Genomic DNA, 19,648 nt, shown 5'->3' with positions numbered 1-19,648 from the left:
CCATTTTTTTACAGTGTTTCCATTCGATATATTTTTCTCAGAAATTTCTGAGAAAATTCCACAACCCTCTCGTGATTTTTATATAAATTTTTAGTATAACCAGTACTGTGCATGAACTTCTTGTGCTTTTTTTTTATTTATTTCGCATTAGAAGAAATTGGCTGTTAAAATCTGAGCACTGAAGAACATTCAAACACTTGCTATAAAAGCAAAAGCAATTTATATATCTATATAAATAAAAATAAGTGATTTTGTTTGTCAGGATTTATTTCCCCAGGAAGGGAACTAATTTTTAACTTTTTGTACCAATCCCATCTACGTTTCAGGTTGTTGAGGGGATTTTATCTATGTTAGGTAAAATGATGAATTGTACTATTTGCTATGAATCAGATGAAAAGTTAACTCTGGTGAGTATTTCCGATTTGTATGATTCTATTCGTAACCTCTGCTAAATTTCATCAACCTGTACCCTAGATTGAAGCCGATTTAGCCGAAGAGCATCGCCTTTGCAAAAGATGTCTAAATGATCTGTTCACAGCGGAATTGGGAAATGATCCAAGCGGTGACAGTGATGACTCCAAGGCCCATATAGTTATCAAATGTGATCCAACGTTGGAAAATGAAACGCAAGAGGATCTACCCATTTCGATCAAACGAGAGGAAGAATACCTCTCGGAAGATAATGTCAGTATAAAATCCGAACCAGGAGAATTTCAATTTGTTTCCGAAGTAAATTCGAGCGAAGAAGATCAACCTGCTGCTAATCCGGAGCCGAAACCGGAACCACTGGAAAAGGGCAAATTGAAATGCTCTTTTTGTGATGAGCGATGTAACAACCGCCGAGCCATGGCAGCCCACATGGACATATGCCATCCAGAGGAAAAGATCAATCGTTGCCGGATATGTCTCTTATTCTTCAAAGGAGCAAAGCAGTTCGATCAGCATGTTCAAGACGAACATGATGGTTTCACTCATAGTTGTGGCATTTGTATGGAAGGCTATGAACGAGGTAAAAAGCAGGAGCATGAGAAGATGTGCTTGGGGAGACTTATATTTGAGTGCGTTGTATGTAATGAGCGATACGTTTCAAAAGACGGATTGGAAAAACACCTCGATTGTCACCAGACCGCAGCAGACCGTGAAAGTCCGTCAGAATTTAATCGGGAATTAAGATCATTTGAAAAGATATATACTTGCACACTGTGTGAAGATGATAAATCGTACCAGGAGAATTTATACTGGAATCATATTCATGAAGCCCATGACGGTCGCCACTTGCAATGTCCAGATTGCGGTAAAACCTTTCGCAATCGCAAGCACTTGTTGGTCCACGCCGGATTGCAATGCAAGGTAAGCACAAAAGCACTCAGAAATGCTGCAAAAGTGAATAAACCCGAGCCTTCCAAATGCACGGAATGCTCGAAATCATTTCGCACCAGAACGCTTCTACTGAGCCACATAGCCAAGCTTCATAAAGTCAAATCGGTCGTCTGTCACCTTTGTGGATTGTGTTTGCCCAACAAGTACCTGTTCCGATACCACAGGTTAAAATTCCACACCGAAGCCTCGATAAAGTGTCCCAAATGTCCGAAACAATTCCACCTGGCGGGAGATCTCAAGCAACATCTGGTCACCCACGATACAACTGGGAAACTCGTCTGCGAAGAGTGCGGACGTTTATTCAAGCGGAAGTTGGGTCTCGATTTGCACATGAAAACCCATCAGAAAAGCTCCGGTCGGGCGAAACGTAAAGAGGTTCCTGATACGTCTGGGAAACATGTTTGTGAGGTTTGCGACCGTAGATTCAAGCATAACTACCTCCTGGTGGCTCATGCCAAAACCCATGACCCGGATCGGCACTTGCATAAAACAATTCCCTGTACGCTGTGTGATAAGAAGTTTGAAACTAGCGCAGGATTGTACTACCATATGAAGGGCAAATATGTTCATCAGCGAATGACTTGCTCGGTTTGTAATGTGGTGATTAAAGGAAAGGAAAAATACGCAAAACATTTGGCTACGCATACCGAGGCGACATAAGTTGGATAACAGATTAGCTAAATTATAAAAATTATCAGAATCTTTTCTTTTAATTCTATTGATTATAATATACCTATTAGTTAATGATTTTGTTTTGTAGTCGAATAAAAAGGAAAATGAATTGCAGGTCTTACAATTCTGTATTTTCCTCTCATATTATTAAATTGACTTATACATATTTTGTATAATTGGAATGTTGATATATCACATACTTATTGAAAATGTGTAAATATCAGTCTCGATGTATTATGGCATTTAACAAAATTATCATCAGTTCAAGAGCCTTTTGATGAACACTCTTCATTTGTGTTATGATCACCCAGTGCTCCTAGCCCCTTATGACTTTCCATGTGCCTTCGGAGCAAAGATGGATATTTGAACACGCTTCCACAAATTCCACAGCACAGTCCGTCCCGCCGCTCGTCGTGAGTTTTCTGATGTTGCGCCAGGGCTTCCTGTCGGTAGAACATCTTGGAGCACTTATCGCACTGGAAGACTTTCGTTTGATGCTTCGCCTTGTGGTAATTCAATTTGACAACGCTTTCGAACGTCTCGTCGCATCGTTCACAGCGTACGGTCGCTCCCGGAACCTTGGGGTCCATGTGGCACTTCAAGTGCCTCAATAGTTTGTACTTGTTGCTGTACTCTTTGTCGCAGATGTAACACGTAGCCGTCCCTTCCGAGTGAATGTAGTCGATATGAGGCTTAAGTTTGCTCTTCAACGTTCGATGACAAATATGGCATTTTACCCTATGACCTTGATGTTGATTCTGAAATTTGGCTGATTTTATCATCACCTAAGTTTAATTCCTTAGTTGGAATTTTACCTGAATATGCAATTCGTAAGAGTCACGATCATCGAACTGTCGTTGATCTTCACATAGCGTACATTTGTAGTGTTGAATTTCGGCGTGAACTTCTCTCAGATGTTTCCGCAAGTTGAATTCGTTGAAACTGTTTTCACATTTGGGACATGGCTGCAAATTGATGTCATGTTGGTCATCGACGTGATTCTGCGCTTCGGTTATTTCCCTGAAGAGTACCTCGCCCGGACATTCCTCGCATCGAAAGCGGAATCCTCGGTGGATTTTCTGAAATAGTGAAAACAAATAATCTTGAAGATATTCATCATTTATTTATTGTCAGACTAAGGCCGAAGTGGCTCACTCCGTCTACCTTGGTCGATGTGCGCCGCGCCTTTTTTTATACATAATTGGACGTAAATCATTTGGTTTTTCCAAAGGAGCTCCGTTACCTTTATTTTTGCCTTTCTCGTATACTAAGTATACGTAAAGGTTATAATTTCACTCCAAAACCAAACTTTTGATAGAAGGCTCGGAGACCCATAGTGTTATATACCAATCGACTCAGCTCGACGAATTGAGGTGATGTCTGTTTGTGTGTATGTATGTATGTATGTGTGTGTGTATGTGTGTATGTGTACAAATTTTGTAGACACACTTTTTGGAACTTAGCATTACCCGATTTACTCGCAACAAGTTACATTCGACGGGGAATGCGGTCCCATTGTTTGCTATTGAAAATTGGCCCGATCGGACATTGCATTTCGGAATTATTGAAAAATCATTGTTTTTTCCCAAGGGTCCCCCCTTGGAAAAAAAATTCAAAATCGAAAAAAAAAATTTTTTTCAAGAATGGTGGAAATGCATAGTAATTAATGCAAAAACATGCAAAATGATAGAAAATATGCGATCTATCCCCCTAAAGTGCTTTTTTGACATTTCCTATGTGATTTTTTCAGTACATTTCACGATGCACGAGAAAGGCACCATCGCCGCTAGGTGGATTAATCTGGGTTTTTTTAATAATCCTTTAGGGCTTCCATATGGAATTGTTTTTTGGATTCTGAATTGAATTCTCTTGGGTTGTTCAAAATTATTTCAGAAGGATTCCGTTAGGAAACCCAAAAGGATTCCGATCAAAAACTCAAATGGATTGCGTTCGGAAGCCAAAAATTTTTCCGTTCCGAAACCCAAACGGATTTCGTCCGAAATTTTAGAAAGGTTCCGTTCTTTTGAAATCTCTAAAAGATTCCGTACGGAAGCCCACGGGCAGCAGGGACTATGTCCAAGGGCTTGACGATCCCTCCACAGGCCATCTGCGAGTTGTGGCGCCTGCCTAGGATGTGGTGGGGTTTGACAGTGGGCCCTGTTAAACCTCTATAAAAAACTGCATGTATCCGCAAGTAGGCTCCGCCAAAGCGACCGTGCGCCGCTCAAAGCGCACAAGCATAAGTCCTGGTGTTAGGTGGGACGCTAAACAGCCCTGACACGACGGCCCTCCAACGAGACAGGAGGTTTGCGCAGGCCCAATAAGCCTCCTTTAAAAACAACCATTACGAACGACATAGAAGATAATACGACTCGATACAATCGGCAACCTAGGCGACGAATAAAGGATCACGATTGGAAGCTTGGAACATGGAACTGCAAGTCACTAGGTTTCGCAGGTTGCGACAGGATGATCTACGATGATTTACATCCCCGCAACTTCGACGTCGTGGCGCTACAGGAGATTTGCTGGACAGGACAGAAAGTGTGGAAAAGCGGGCATCGAGCGGCTACCTTCTACCAAAGCTGTGGCACCACCAACGAGCTGGGAACCGGCTTCATAGTGCTTGGAAAGATGCGCCAACGCGTGATTGGGTGGCAGCCAATCAACGCAAGGATGTGCAAGCTGAGGATAAAAGGCCGTTTCTTCAACTATAGCATCATCAACGTGCACTGCCCACACGAAGGGAGACCCGACGACGAGAAAGAAGCGTTCTATGTACAGCTGGAGCATGCATACTACCCAAGTAACCATGAAGCTATATATGCATGTAAAAAACACAGCACTAAAAGTTGACTTAAAGTGGAAAAGGGCAATTATAAGATCGAATTAATGGTTCATTACTTTGGCATGTTGAAATAAAGCACCAGTAATGTATCGCTGCATTCGTACTGCTGATTTAGAGTATCGTTGTCTGACAGTTGATAAATAAATGCAACAACACATCGTTAAAACAGATCTAATGCAATTAGCATTTAGCATGCCGATTTGTGATTGATATATGTGCAATATTATAATGCTTGGTGTTACTTGGGTATGGATGCCCACTGCGGGACGTCAAAATCGTCATCGGTGACATGAACGCTCAGGTAGGAAGGGAGGAAATGTATAGACCGGTCATCGGACCCGATAGACTGCATACCGTATCGAACGACAACGGCCAACGGTATGCATCTAACTTTGCAGCCTCCCGCGGAATGGTAGTCCGAAGCACTTTCTTCCCCCGCAAGAATATTCACAAGGCCACATGGAAATCACCTAATCAAGTAACGGAAAACCAAATCGACCACGTTCTAATCGACGGTGAATTTTTCTCCGACATCACGAACGTCCGCACTCACCGCAGTGCGAATATTGAAACCGACCACTACCTCGTTGCAGTATGTCTACGCCCAAAAGTCTTGACGGTGTACAACACGCGTCGGAGTCGTCCAGCATTGGGCGGCTGCAAAACGGTAACTAGCCCAAGACTACGCGCAGCAGCTGGAAGTGGCACTCCCCACGGAAGAGCAGCTAGGCGCAGCGTCTCTTGAAGATGGCTGGAGAGATATTCGATCCGCCATTGGAAGCACCGCAACCGCTGCAGTAGGCACGGTAGCTCCGGATCAGAGAAATGACTGGTATGACGGTGAATGTGAGCAGTTAGTTGAGCGGAGACGAGCCAGCCTCGGGCTGAAAGTCTTCTTAATAAAGACACAAAAAAAAGCGGTTAGTTGAGGAGAAGAATGCAGCATGGGCGAGATTGCTGCAACACCGCACGAGGGCCAACGAGACACGATACAAACGGGCGCGGAACAGACAAAACTCGATTTTCCGGAGGAAAAAGCGCCAGCAGGAAGATCGAGACCGTGAAGAAACGGAGGAACTGTACCGCGTTAATAACGCACGAAAGTTCTATGAGAAGTTGAACCGTTCACGTAAGGGCCACGTGCCACAGCCCAATATGTGTAAGGACATATACGAGAACCTTCTTACAAACGAGCGTGAGGTGATCCAAAGGTGGCGGCAGCACTACGAAGAGCACCTGAATGGCGATATGGCAGACAACGGTGGCGGTATGGTAATGAACCTAGGAGCACGCGCGCAGGACATGCGACTTCCGGCTCCGAATCTCCAGTTGACCAACTACCAGGAGAGCTGTTTAAACACGGTGGTGAGGTACTGGCTAGAGCGCAGCACTGGGTGATTACCAAGGTTCGGGAGGATGAGGTTCTGCCGCAGGAGTGGATGGAAGGTGTCGTGTGTCCCATCTACAAAAAGGGCGATAAGCTGGATTGTAGCAATTACCGCGCAATCACATTGCTAAACGCCGCCTACAAGGTACTCTCCCAAATTTTATGCCGCCGACTAACACCAATTGCAAGAGAGTTCGTGGGGCAGTACCAGGCGGGATTTATGGGTGAACGCTCTAAAACAGACCAGGTGTTCGCCATACGTCCAGGTATTGTAGAAATGCCGCGAATACAACGTGCCCACACATCATCTATTTATCGACTTCAAAGCCGCATATGATACAATCGATCGGGACCAGCTATGGCAGTTAATGCACGAAAACGGATTTCCGGATAAACTGATACGGTTGATCAAGACGACGATGGATCGGGTGATGTGATTGTGTGTAGTTCGAGTTTCAGGGGCATTCTCGAGTCCCTTCGAAACGTTTACAGGTTTATGGCAAGGTGATGGTCTTTCGTGTCTGATATTCAACATCGCTTTGGAGGGAGTAATACGAAGGGCAGGGATTGATACGAGTGGTATGATTTTCACGAAGTCCGTCCAGTTATTTGGTTTCGCCGACGACATTGATATCATGGCACGTATCTTTGAGAGGATGGAGGAAACCTACACCAGACTGAAAAGCGAAGCTAAACGGATTGGACTAGTCATCAACACGTCGAAGACGAAGTACATGATAGGAAGAAGCTCAAGAGAGGTCAATGTAAGCCACCCACCACAAGTTTCTATCGGTGGTGACGAAATCGAGGTGGTTGAAGAATTCGTGTACTTGGGCTCACTGGTGACCGCCGATAACGATACCAGCAGAGAAATTCGGAGACGCATAGTGGCTGGAAATCGTACGTACTTTGGACTCCGCAAGACGCTCCGATCGAATAGAGTTCGCCGCCGTACCAAACTGACTATCTACAAAACGCTCATAAGACCGGTAGTTCTCTACGGGCACGAGACTTGGACGATGCTCGTGGATGACCAACGCGCACTGGGAGTTTTCGAAAGGAAAGTGTTGCGTACCATCTATTGTTGGGTGCACATGGCGGACGTGGAGGAGGCGAATGAACCACGAGTTGCATCAGCTGTTGGAAGAACCATCCATCGTTCACACCGCGAAAATTGGAAGACTGCGGTGGGCCGGGCACGTAGCCAAAATGTCGGACAGTAATCCGGTGAAAATGGTTCTGGATAACAATACGACGGGAACAAGAAGGCGAGGTGCACAGCGGGCAAGGTGGATCGATCAGGTGGAGAATGATTTGCGGACCCTCCGCAGACTGCGTGGTTGGCGAAGTGCAACCATGGACCGAGCTGAATGGAGAAGACTTTTATGTGCAGCACAGACCACTCCGGCCTTAGTCTGATAATCAATCATATGTTCCGCCGAAGTCGGGAGGGATACTGCTCGTAGTCTATGTACAGTCGCCTCTCCACATCTCGATATTGAAGGGACCATCGAGATAGGGAGAGATCGAGGGATGGAAGGAAAATTGAAATGGGTACTAGATCCAAAAAAGCTAGTAACTATGAAAAACGACAACAAAACAAATGTCGTTTCCTGTTGTTGATGTGTTTGTTATTGTCCAAAGATGGTCTAGTAGCCTAAAAAATTGAACATATCGACATAAGGAGAGTGAATCCTAAACAAAACAAGATCAGACCACATCGAGATAGAGAGATATCGAGATGGGGAGGTTATTGAGATGTAGAAAGCTCAAATGTACGTAGATTGAAGGGACTGTGGAAACCATCGACATAGGGAGAGATATCGAGATGTAGAGAGTCGACTGTAGTACTCCCTTTTTCCAGTGGAACAAAACTACTTTTCCTGATTCGTCGTCTGGTGTGCTTCCCTCTATTCATCAACCCTAATCGGACACAAATCTAAGGATTTACTACCAAAATGTTCGTGGCCTACGCACGAAGATTGATGCCATGATGCCACGACCGGATTCACTCAGCGCAACTATTCGGCTGTCAATATACGGTATTCCGAAACGATCGCAATTTCCTCAACAGCACCAATCGCCGTGGGAGTGTTGAGTTGATTGCTGTTAGTAAACGTCTGAATTCTTCTATTGATTCTGCTCTAATTAGTACCTCGCTTGAGCAGCTCTGGGTGAAGATAAAGGATCAAACATTGAGCCTAGGAGTTCAATATCTTCCACCTGACAGAAAGAGTGACTTACATTGCATTGAGAATCACATTGATTCGATTGGAAGTGTGATGTCCCGACTTGCACCAAATGATCTTGCTTTGATTTTCGGCGATTACAATCAACCCCACCTGACTTGACAAACAGTAACAAACAAGAAGCCATCTCTGGACATTCTTTTCAAGCATATTTCCATCCTATGCTGCTCTTCTTGATGGGTTCAATCTGCATGGTCTAACACAATTGAATCATGTGTTCAATATAAATTCTCGACTCCTCGATTTTCTTTTGGCGAACGAACCAGCCGTTTCGGAATGTTCGATAACAGAAGCTGTCAGTCACTAATCAGTCTCGATGCCGACCATCCGGCTTTGGAAACCTATGTCGATTTGCCAACACCGATTTGTTTCGAGAGTGATGATGATCTGGATTGTCTTGACTTTCGTAAAGCCAATATAAGTGGACTAAGACGCTCAGTCAATTTGATTGGCGGTATTTCGGTACCTTACTCAATGTCGAAGAAGCTGTGAAGTATTTTACACTTGTCATCAATCGCGCAATAGCTGACAATTGTGGGGTTTGAGTACGTTACCATCAGCGTGTGATTTTACATTAACATCTCAGCGTGTCGATCAGTACGCAGCAAGCCATAACTCGGCCTCTTCTGGTCAGACCTCCGTGGCGTGAACATTGTCAGCTGCTGTCATAACATTTCGCTCCAGCCATTTGGGGCCACACAACAATGTTCCTGTAAAAAAGCCAGCAACCAAACCAGCATGGAGAAATACTCAACTTCGTCGTTTAAAATGGTGGAGATCAGCGGCATTGAAGAAACATTCTCAAAACCGAAATCCAACTAGCAAACGACTGTTTTCACAGGCCAGCAATAATTATCGTTTATACAATCGCCTTTATTATCGCCGCCATGTACGTCGTACTCAGCAAAACCTTCGCTCAAATCCAAAGCATTTTTGGTCGTTTGTGAACACTATAGTGTTCTTATAAGAGAAACGAGGAAGGACTACGGTTGACATTTTTCTAGGATATTGTCAAGCTAGCACGTGTTTGGATAAATGCAATCTCTTAGCTGACAAATTCAGAAGCGTTCTCTCGGACACATCTGCCTCTGAAATGTTAAGTCTGCAAACCCTGCTTTGTGCCCCCACCGATAGTATATTTCTCGACTACGACTATGAACTCTGTAACTGTCAAACGTATCGAGCTTTCAACTTTGTATCTGAACATTCAACAGTAAATAAAGAACACGTTTTTGTTTTTGCTCCGTAAATGTTCCGGGTTTTATTGTCGTGTCCGTTGTCCCGACCATAATAACACTTTAGGTTACGGGTCCCAGTTGTTGCGCGTCGCGTATTGGTAGTGGAAAAAGTGCCGAGATGGTGGATGACGAAAAACACGAACGGTTTCTGTTGCCCTTGTTTGATGGCACAAACTTCACCGCGTGGAAGTTTCGGATGCGTGTGCTGCTGGAAGAAAAAGAGCTTCTAGAATGCGTCGAAACGAAGGTGGAAGATGTTGCTGAGCTGGTTGAGCAAGCGGGCGATTCTGCGGATGTCAAGAGAGACAAGAAGACCAAACGTGAAGCCAGATTAAAGAAGGACAGGAAATGTAAATCCTTGTTGGTGTCCCGTGTCCACGATTCGCAATTGGAGTATATACAGGAGAAAGGTATGCCCAAGGAGATTTGGGATGCTTTGAAGCACGTTTTCGAACGCAAAAGCATCGCCAGCCGGATGCATTTGAAACGTCAAATGATGGCATTGCGTTTCGAATCCGGCCCAATGAAGGACCACTTGAAATTCGATCGCCTTGTAAGAGAATATCGTGGAACAGGAGCTGTTCTTGATGATTTAGATGTTGTTTGTCAGCTTCTATTCACGCTGGGGCCGGCTTATTCCGCCGTCTCGACAGCACTCGAAACAATGCCGGAGGAGAACTTGTCCTTGGAATTTGTTAAGTGCCGCCTGTTGGACGAGGAGATAAAGCAGCTAGGAACAAGCGTCGAGTTGGTTACTCAAAAATCTGATGGTGCGGCCTTTTCAGGTTCGAGGAATCAACAGAAGAAAAAGAAGAAATTTAAATGCTTTGGATGTCACGAAGAAGGGCACAAACTTTCCGACTGCCCAAGAAATCAGCAGCGAGACAAAGGAAGCAAACATAGTAAGCAGCGATCGAGTGCGAATCTGGCGAACGATCGTTTATTGCTTTGACTGATGGAAGTGAAATTTCCGAACGACGGCGTGTACAGTGGTTTGTGGACTCGGGATGTTCTGACCATTTGGTCAAGGATGATGATCTTTTTGTGGAGTTGAAGCCACTAGAAAAGCCTGTTGAAATTGCGGTGGCTAAAGATGGAGAGTCAATCGTGGCTCGTCATAGTGGGACGGTGCAGTTAATCTCGGTTGTTAACGGTGAGTGTATCCCTTGCACTGTAAACAATGTACTCTACGTACCATCGCTGCGTTTCAACTTGTTCTCCGTGTTGAACGTCGAAAGAAAAGGCATGAAGGTAGTATTTAGTGATGGAAAAGTACACATCTGGAACGGTTCCGAACTGGTTGCGACTGGGTCGCGTCGTGGAAAGTTGTACGAACTAAACTTATACACAGTCGAATAATGCGAAAGTGAATCGTTGATAGCTTGCGGTGGTATTACAAAACGTATCGAGTTGTAACACCGTAGATTAGGGCACCTAAACAAGAGACAGCTAGAACAGTTGCTGAACAAGAACATGCTCGATGGTTTGCAACCGATGCAGTGCGGTGGTTCGGATGATAGTGTGATCGTATGTGAGCCATGCATCATTGGCAAACAAACGCGCCAACCTTTTTCGGTTTTCGAAGGCAAACGGTCATCGCGTGTTCTCGAGGTCGTTTCGCAGTGTGTGGCCCCATTGAGCCGATCGGTCGTAACGGCGAGCGTTATTTTGTGACATTCACGGATGATTGGACCCATTTCGTTATGATCTTCCCGATGAAAACCAAGGATGAAGTGCTCGGTTGGTTCGAATATTATGAGTCGGTGGCCACTGCTAAGTTTGGGAAGAGCATTTCCCGGGTTAAGTGCGATAACGGCGGTGAATATCAGAGTAAAGCTTTTGCAGCGTTCTGCCGCCGAAAGGGGATACAGGTGGAATTCACGGTCCCATATACGCCCCAGCAAAATGGGACCAGTGAGCGAATGAACCGCACACTGGTAGAGCGGGCGCGGGCTATGCTCGAAGATGCGAAGATTGAAAAGGTGTTCTGGGTGCAGGCAGTTGAGACCATCAGGCTACAGGGTGTGGAATCCGTCTACGGGATCAATCGTAGTGGCTCGTGACGTCGTTTTTGTGGAGTCGCCAAATTCAGAATCGCAAGTTTCGAGCAAGGATGAAAAGATTAAGAAGTGTGATGTGATTAAAATGGTAAACCATGATGAAGTAAGTGTTACCGAAGTAGATGCTAGTTGTGGCGAAGAAGATCCCGAAGATGACGAAGAAGAACAGTACACGAGTTTGACCGATGATGATAGTGATACTGTGGACGATAATTCTGGACAGAATGATGGAAGTGTTTCGGCGCGAAGATCAGTTCGTGACCGCAGTGCCCCAGTATGGCATGCGGACTATGAAATGGATTGTGCTAGTTTTGCTTTGAATGCTTTGTCATTTGTGGAGGATCTACCAGCATCATTGTCGGACTTGTCAAACCGATATGATGAGCACTTGTGGCGGCAGGCAATGAAGGAGGAAATGGATTCGTTGGAGCGAAATGATACATGGACCTTGACAAAGCTGCCGGAAGGACGGAGTGCTATCTCGTGCAAATGGGTCTTCAAGATCAAACCCGGTGAAAATGGGCAGCCACCTCGATACAAAGCGAGGTTAGTTGCTAGAGGATTTAGCCAGAAGCGTGGTTTTGACTATTCGGAAACCTATTCTCCGGTAGCTCGGCTGGACACGCTGCGGGCAGTAGGTACTGGCGATAGCGAATCGCGAAGGAATGGTCGTCCATCAAATGGACGTAAAGACGGCTTTCCTAAACGGCAAATTAGCGGAAGAAATTTACATGCAGCAGCCGGAGGGTTTCAGTCAGAAGGCAGATCTTGTATGTCGTTTGGAACGATCGCTTTACGGGCTAAAGCAAGCATCGAGGCAATGGAACGAATGCTTCGATGTATTTGTAAAGCAACTAGGTTTCAAGAGAAGCTCCAACGATCTTTGTCTCTACGTCCGTGGTTCCGGAAAGGGTCAGGTCATCTTGGTTCTGTACGTCGATGATGTGCTGGTTGTTAGTCCGTCAGAAAAGCTTGTAAATACGGTTAAGGCATGCCTCGCGAGAAAATTTGAGATGGTCGATTTGGGAGAAGTCCGTAATTTTCTCGGGATGAAGATCGACAGAGACGTGCAAAAGAAAACCATGCGTATCAGCCAGCGTCATTACATGGAAAGTCTCCTGCGCCGTTTCCAAATGGATGACTGCCGTCCGATATCGACACCGATGGAAAACCGTTTGAAATTAGCGAAAGGAGAAGAACCCGAAAGAACTTCGAAGCCCTACCGTGAGTTGGTAGGCTGCATTATGTATGCATCGCTTACTTCGAGACCGGATTTGGCTGCAACCGCAAACTACTTCAGCCAGTTTCAGGTCTGTCCAACCGAACAACACTGGAAACATCTACGAAGAGTCCTCCGATACATAAAAGGGACGCTTGATTTCGGTTTGATTTACAAAGACAGTGCTGATGAGTCCCTGTTGGCAGTCTATACAGATGCTGATTGGGCCAATGACACCGTAGATCGACGATCGATATCAGGAGCACTTTTCAAGGTATTTGGCTCAAGCGTCAGTTGGACATCTAAGAAACAACCGACGGTGTCTCTATCGTCGACTGAAGCCGAATTGGTGGCTCTATGCAGTGCTGCGTGCCACAGTCAGTGGCTTACTCGTGTCTTGCGTTATTTAGGGTGGTCGTCAGGTGAACCAACCCTATTCCTCGAGGACAATCAGTCCGCAATCAAGATTGCATCCAACCCCAAGGACTCGGGCCGATTGAAACATGTTGATGTCAAGCATTTCTACGTACTGGAGCTTGTGGAGAAAGGCTGCATCAAGATCATCTACGTTCCTTCCAAGATTCAGAAATCTTCGTGCTAGTCTGGGAGTTGGAAACTGCAGTGTTTGAGCGGGCGTGTTAAGTCTGCAAACCCTGCTTTGTGCCCCCACCGATAGTATATTTCTCGACTACGACTATGAACTCTGTAACTGTCAAACGTATCGAGCTTTCAACTTTGTATCTGAACATTCAACAGTAAATAAAGAACACGTTTTTGTTTTTGCTCCGTAAATGTTCCGGGTTTTATTGTCGTGTCCGTTGTCCCGACCATAATAACACTTTATGAAAATCCTTGAAGAAACCTCGTGGTTAACTCTTTATAAGGCAGACGAATCTAAACAATAAATTAACAAAAACAACAATAGTACACAATGTTGACATGGTATTAAACTCAAATGTATGTTTGTTATACATTAAACAGTTCAGAAACATTGAAAAATTGGTGGCAATATAGTTGCCACTGCCCGGCAAGCGGGAAAACAGGCAACAACAAAAATATAAAAAGATTTTTAAAAATTTGGTTTTACGTAGAACCAGTCAAATCAAGGTACGTTACATTTTTTGGAGAAGAGCCCTAGTCAGAAAACGCACTATAAGTGAAAAAAAAATTTTTCGCGTTTTTTCTCCCAAGGGGGGGACCCTTGGGGAAAAAACACAATTTCGTCAAAAATCAAAAAAAGTGGAAAACTTTCCCGAATGCTTCCAAATCTAATACATCAAATACAAATGAAAAGAAAATAGTAACTTTGCTTAGAAACCTCGCAGTTAATAACTGTGGAAGTACTGAATGAACACTAAGCAGCGAGGCGGCAATATCCCAGTGGGGGATGTAATGCAAATAAGAAGAAGAAGAATGCGACGAAGTCTACAGCAATTTGTATTCGGTCATAAATTACACAGTCATACTTTTCTCTGACCTATTATTTCGAAGCCTCGAGCTTCCAGTTATTCGAGAAGATCATCAACGAATAAAGACCACAATAGATGTGAGGACACTCTTTTACTGCCCTTACACTAATTGATGAGCTTCCAAAGTTTTCTGATATTTCCCTTTTTAATAACATCTCACCACACCAGTCAACTTTTCTTTCTTTGCATACATCGAAACCTCGTTTCAACATAGCATTCTCCATGGAACAGTGAAATGTGTTTTCGAACGCTCCTTCGATGTCAAGCGTCAAGGAACGTTGCAAGTAAAATTTCTGTTTCTCCAAAAAATCTTTCCAATTTTGTAACTAACTTGTGAAGCGCTGTTACTGAAGATTTTTCCTCCTGATACGCGAACTGATTTCTGCTTAGATGAGTTTTCGTTAAATAAGATGATTTAATATTCTCATCTATTAGTTTTTCCATTATTTTTAATATGATGGACGATAAGCTAATTTGTCTGAAGGATTTTGGGGGGGATGATTTATCCTTCTTATTAGCTTTTGGGATAAATGTGACACGCACTCTCCTCCATGCAGTCGGAATATAGCCTAATATTAAGCTCGATTGGAACAACTTAGTCAGAATAGGTGCTAAGATTTCTTTTCCCTTCTGTAGTAGTACAGTAAAGATTTCGTCCCTACCTGGCGCCCTGGATGGTGCAAAGAATCAATCGCCCATTCTACTGTTCAGTAACTATTTCATTGGCCAAAGTATTAATAGCATCACTCTTAGTGCAGTGCAATTCATCCCAGTGACCTTATTCGTTTGCTGAATATCTCTCCTGACTTCATTATCATTAGCTATTTAGTATCTTAGAACAAATAAAAACTATACATTTTGGAGTTAGAACAAATAAAAACTATATAGATGACTACGTACTCGCATATAGAAAGACCATGGGATAGTTCTGCTTTTTTAAACGTACCTCTGAATGATCCTGATACTGCTGCTCACTCTCGAAGAACTTTGCCGGGCAAATCCAGCACCGGATACGTTCGGCTTCACTGGATTGGTTGATGTCTGACATGAATTTTTGTTTTCGGCTCGATATGATTTCAAGAAGATTCGATTGGTTGTACGTTTTTATGTATCAATTAAAAAACTGCTATAGAGGTTTTGACACAATAATATTATGATATGGAGCCGGCTTTTAAGAATTACAAGCAGGTAGAATTTCAAACATTCACACACTATCATGCAGAGCTCTATTGGCGATACCTGAATTTTGTTTTATATGTGTAAGATGTGTAAGTGTAAATAAAAAATGGAATATTTCTCGCTCCCATCCTCCACGTATTGGCCACTCAGTCTGTTTTCTAATAATTTATTTTATAACATGTCGTTTTATTATTTTAAAAAAAAATTGCCAAATAATGTAATAATTTTATAATTTTCAATAAAAATTAATATAACATAATTTTAGTTCATTCTATACATGTGTTTGTAATTTCTCCCATACAAATACAAATGTCAGAAAAGTAGTTCATGATGCATTCAACATCATTCATCATTATGCATGTACACGGACAGATAAATCAACCCAAACTTTGAGTTCAATATACGCACTATTGAGAATATCGCAGAAAAAATTTACCCAAATTTGGGTAGTTTTCCCTTTTCTTCCCATGATTGCTATCAAAACTAGAGCAAGATGCAAACACCTCACCGAGGTTGCTCAGCCCAATAACCCAAATTTGAGTAAATTCAATATTCTCTATTTTGGGTTGATCAAGGTCCGCTTTGGATAAATTAAACTCAGCTTTGGGTAAATTGTTTACATGGGATTAAAGGCAAACTACCTAGGGTAAAGTGCCCAATAGTGGACCCCCAACCAATAGTGGACCCTCCAGCCATTTTTGCATTATTATTGCACAATGTCAACATTTTGCTATGAAATTCTATCGGGAGAACCTACTTTACTGTCCTATGATTAGATTACATGTACACTGAAAGTACACTTAGATGATATTTTACAATTCTATAAAAAATAAACACGAGAGTGTCCATTATAGGAATATTTTGGGGGTCCATAATAGGGAAGAAGAACGTCCCGAAACGGGACATGAAAATCAAATGAAGTGTCGACTATAGGGAAGCAATTTCCTATTATGGACCCCCAAGGGGTCTACTATAGGGCGAATTCAGTTAGACTTTAAAATGTTAATTTCAACGAATAACGTCGTGTATTTGGGTGTTTCATGTATGTATCGTGAAGAGGGGATGCAGAGCTTGTTGTTAGATATCAAGCAGAGTTAATATGTTGAATATTTCTAAGCCTTATGACAGGAAGAGCAAACTTTCGCTACTAGGGGGTCCACTATTGGGCATTTTACCCTAGTGCCAGAAAAGCCATTTTACTCAAATTTGGGTTATTGGCCCACACCACGGTTTTGAGTGTAAACAACCCACTTTTGGGTAGTTTTAGTTTTCAGTGTAGGGAAGTTCTGCTTAGGATTGTACTTTTATTTTGAGCCTACGTACGTATTTTGACGAAAAGCTGTTCTAAAGAAGTAAACTTAATGTTGGCCATAGCCTGAGAATGTCCTTCCAAGAAAAAAATGTTCAATGCATAGACTGTCGCACTAAGATGACGAACTTCACAGTGGTAAGTATTGATACTTCGATATAATCAGTTACTGAGCTTAGGCTTTACTTTTTTCTTTACCATAGATCAAGGACGATCGTTTGTGTAATCCCTGTCTGCATAACTCCACCTGTGCCGATACCACTTCTGCCTTCAAGATAGAATTTCTTGATTCTAGTGAAAATAAATCCAACACAGCTAGGAATTTGGTTGTCAAAATAGAAGATGAGGCAGACACATCTTCGCGACATAATCGGGTTATCAAGCTTGAACCAACAACTGACGATTATAGATCAGTTCCACATGATCCAATTCCATTCATCAAATCAGTTAGTACTTACCGAAGCGGTCATCTTCCAGATGGTGTGGTTGTCCAGATCGAAAATGATACTGGACATGGGAACGACACTTCGATGCTTCAACCAGATCGACAAACCCGGAATGCAATCATCGAACCTGAGATTCCAAATTGCGTTGAAAAACTTCATTCTCAACTCGATCAATCAGTACTAGTCAAACAGGAACCAGTTGACGATGATGATGGCATGGTAGTCGATTCCCAAAATACGTCAACAAATGTGTATCATGATTTTCAAATAAAAGAAGAAATCACCGTTGAGGAACCTCAACTTACGGAAGTTACGCTGGGTCCTGTCGAAAGAAAACCACTCGTTAAATGTCAACAATGCGAAAAAAGTTTCCTAAAGCGGGCCGCTCTTTATCAGCATGTGAAACGGATGCATCTTGCTACAAAGCTTAGTTGCGACGTTTGCGGTTCCGAATTCGCCAACACAGATAGACTCGGTTATCACAAGGTAAGTTCCATAGTGTGTTTTTCTGTTATCCATCATGGCATTTGGTTTCATTTTTTTAGCGTACAGCTCATAAGTCTCCACAGCTGCAGTGTCCACAATGCCCGAAGAAGTTCGCTTTGCCCAACGGCCTGAAGCACCACATCCTGACACATTCTGCACCCAAAAAGGATCGCCGTCCGGAATGCGAAATCTGCGGTAGGAAGTTCAAATCGCGCGTCAGATTGCAGCAGCACATGGAGCGCAAAACGGTTCACATGGAGCGAAAATGCCCTGTTTGCGAAATGGTAATTTTGGGATATGAACGCTTCGAAGAGCACATGTCGACTCATCCGAAACCGCCGAAAACTCCACATCGATTGAAGGATTTCAAAGTTGCTTGCAGGTATTGTGACCACAAGACTACCAGTAGGTCCCTATTGCGCAAACACAACGATGAGTGTCACGCGGAAGAGAAGACAGTCCGCTGTCGAATTTGTTTCGTTTGTTGCAACGGGAAAGAGTTGTTCGAGCAACACATCCGAGAGCAACACGAAGGTAAGCAGCGTCAGTGTGACATTTGTTTGGAAGGCTTTGTAGAACTTGCAGAGCTGGATGAGCACAAAGAGAAATGCTTAGGTCGACAGCTTTTCCAATGCACTTTTTGCCAAATAAATTACGTTAAACAGGAAGCACTCACAAAGCACATTGAAAATCATAATGCAGCGGTAAATACCGAAGGATCGGAGTTTCGAATACGTAGCATGCAAAAGATTTTTACTTGCACCCTTTGCGGAGATGATCGAGGATACGAGGAAGACCCGTACAATGCACACGTTAAAACACTTCACAATGGTTATCACATTTTGTGCCCAGATTGTGGCGCTAAATTCCGTCTGCATAAAAGCTTCGTCAATCACCGATCCGGTCAGTGTACGGCTGGTGAAAAAGCTAAAGAGAAAGTATCCATTATGTATGCACCAATCATTACTCAATGCTTACACTGTCCACGAGCATTCAAGAATCGCTGGAGAATGGAAGAGCACGTACGTAAGATTCACAAAGCCAAACCGGCAGATTGTGACATATGTGGACTGAAGCTGGCCAGTGCCAGTTTAGTGAAGTCGCATAAGTTGTGGGTTCATACTGAAGCCAACTTCAAATGTCCGCACTGTGAGAAGAAGTTTGTAAGCAAGTACTATTTTCAAAAACATTTGCTTACGCATCAGGAGGGCAGTTACCTATGCGAGGAGTGCGGAGGAAAGTACAAGTCGAAGCCTATCCTCAAATTACACATCAAACGAGTGCATAATCCAGATAAGATGCGGCGCAACAAAGCAGAACCCGTGGACGCAACGGATGCCTCGACAAATGTAGAATCCGTTAAGTGTGAGGTTTGCAGCAAGGACTTCAAAGGTCCGGTGCGGCTGCGAATTCACATGAAGATACATGACCCCAATCGGAAGCAGTACGACTGTCCGGCTTGCGAGGCAAAATTTGTGACGAGAATAGGACTGAGACAACATATGGCCAACGATAACGTACATCACGAAGCGACCTGTGCGGTCTGTAGTACGTACTTCCGAAATAGAGATCGGTACGAGGAGCACATGCTGAAGCACGCGAGTGAATAATTTTCTGATCCAGGATTAATCTATAGAATATAATTTTTAGAATGAATTAGAATGAATTTTGTTCCTAAGTTTTAATAGTTCTGATTTTTGGGCAGA

The 19,648-nt window shown here is 43.5% G+C and overlaps 3 protein-coding genes across 7 annotated transcripts in view; 2 read left to right on the top strand and 1 right to left on the bottom strand.

Moving 5' to 3' along the window:
* The window catches only part of LOC134227407 (zinc finger protein 275-like), a 35,144-nt gene extending 32,968 nt beyond the window's left edge, over positions 1–2,176 (top strand). For 3 of the 4 annotated variants that reach the window (XM_062708848.1, XM_062708847.1, XM_062708846.1), the window contains 2 exons: positions 327–407; positions 475–2,176. In XM_062708848.1, the coding sequence (XP_062564832.1) occupies positions 348–407; positions 475–2,040 (1,626 nt within the window). In that variant the 5' untranslated portion in view covers positions 327–347 and the 3' untranslated portion in view covers positions 2,041–2,176. Of the gene's footprint in view, positions 1–236; positions 258–326; positions 408–474 lie in introns of those variants that run through there. The other variant, XM_062708849.1, reaches the window with a different exon arrangement.
* On the bottom strand, positions 2,162–15,664 carry LOC134227411 (zinc finger protein 2-like). The gene is made up of 3 exons (XM_062708856.1): positions 15,469–15,664; positions 2,868–3,131; positions 2,162–2,810 (listed from the first exon to the last, which is right to left on the bottom strand). The coding sequence occupies exons 1-3, from the start codon at positions 15,568–15,570 to the stop codon at positions 2,316–2,318; spliced, it is 861 nt and encodes a 286-aa protein (XP_062564840.1). The 5' UTR covers positions 15,571–15,664; the 3' UTR covers positions 2,162–2,315.
* A 1,317-nt stretch (positions 15,665–16,981) lies between these two features.
* On the top strand, positions 16,982–19,620 carry LOC134227406 (oocyte zinc finger protein XlCOF6-like). 2 transcript variants are annotated; one of them, XM_062708845.1, is made up of 3 exons: positions 16,982–17,148; positions 17,220–17,942; positions 18,002–19,620. In XM_062708845.1, exons 1-3 carry the CDS (start codon positions 17,083–17,085, stop codon positions 19,550–19,552), a joined length of 2,340 nt encoding a protein of 779 aa, XP_062564829.1. In that variant the 5' UTR covers positions 16,982–17,082; the 3' UTR covers positions 19,553–19,620. The 2 variants fall into 2 exon arrangements, with proteins under 2 accessions (XP_062564829.1, XP_062564828.1); XM_062708844.1 differs by having other exon boundaries at positions 17,214–17,942.
* The last annotated feature ends 28 nt before the right edge of the window (positions 19,621–19,648 follow it).

Source organism: Armigeres subalbatus, chromosome 3, assembly GCF_024139115.2.
Source record: "Armigeres subalbatus isolate Guangzhou_Male chromosome 3, GZ_Asu_2, whole genome shotgun sequence".
Taxonomy (NCBI): domain Eukaryota; kingdom Metazoa; phylum Arthropoda; class Insecta; order Diptera; family Culicidae; genus Armigeres; species Armigeres subalbatus.
This window is presented reverse-complemented; position numbering and strand designations above follow the sequence as displayed.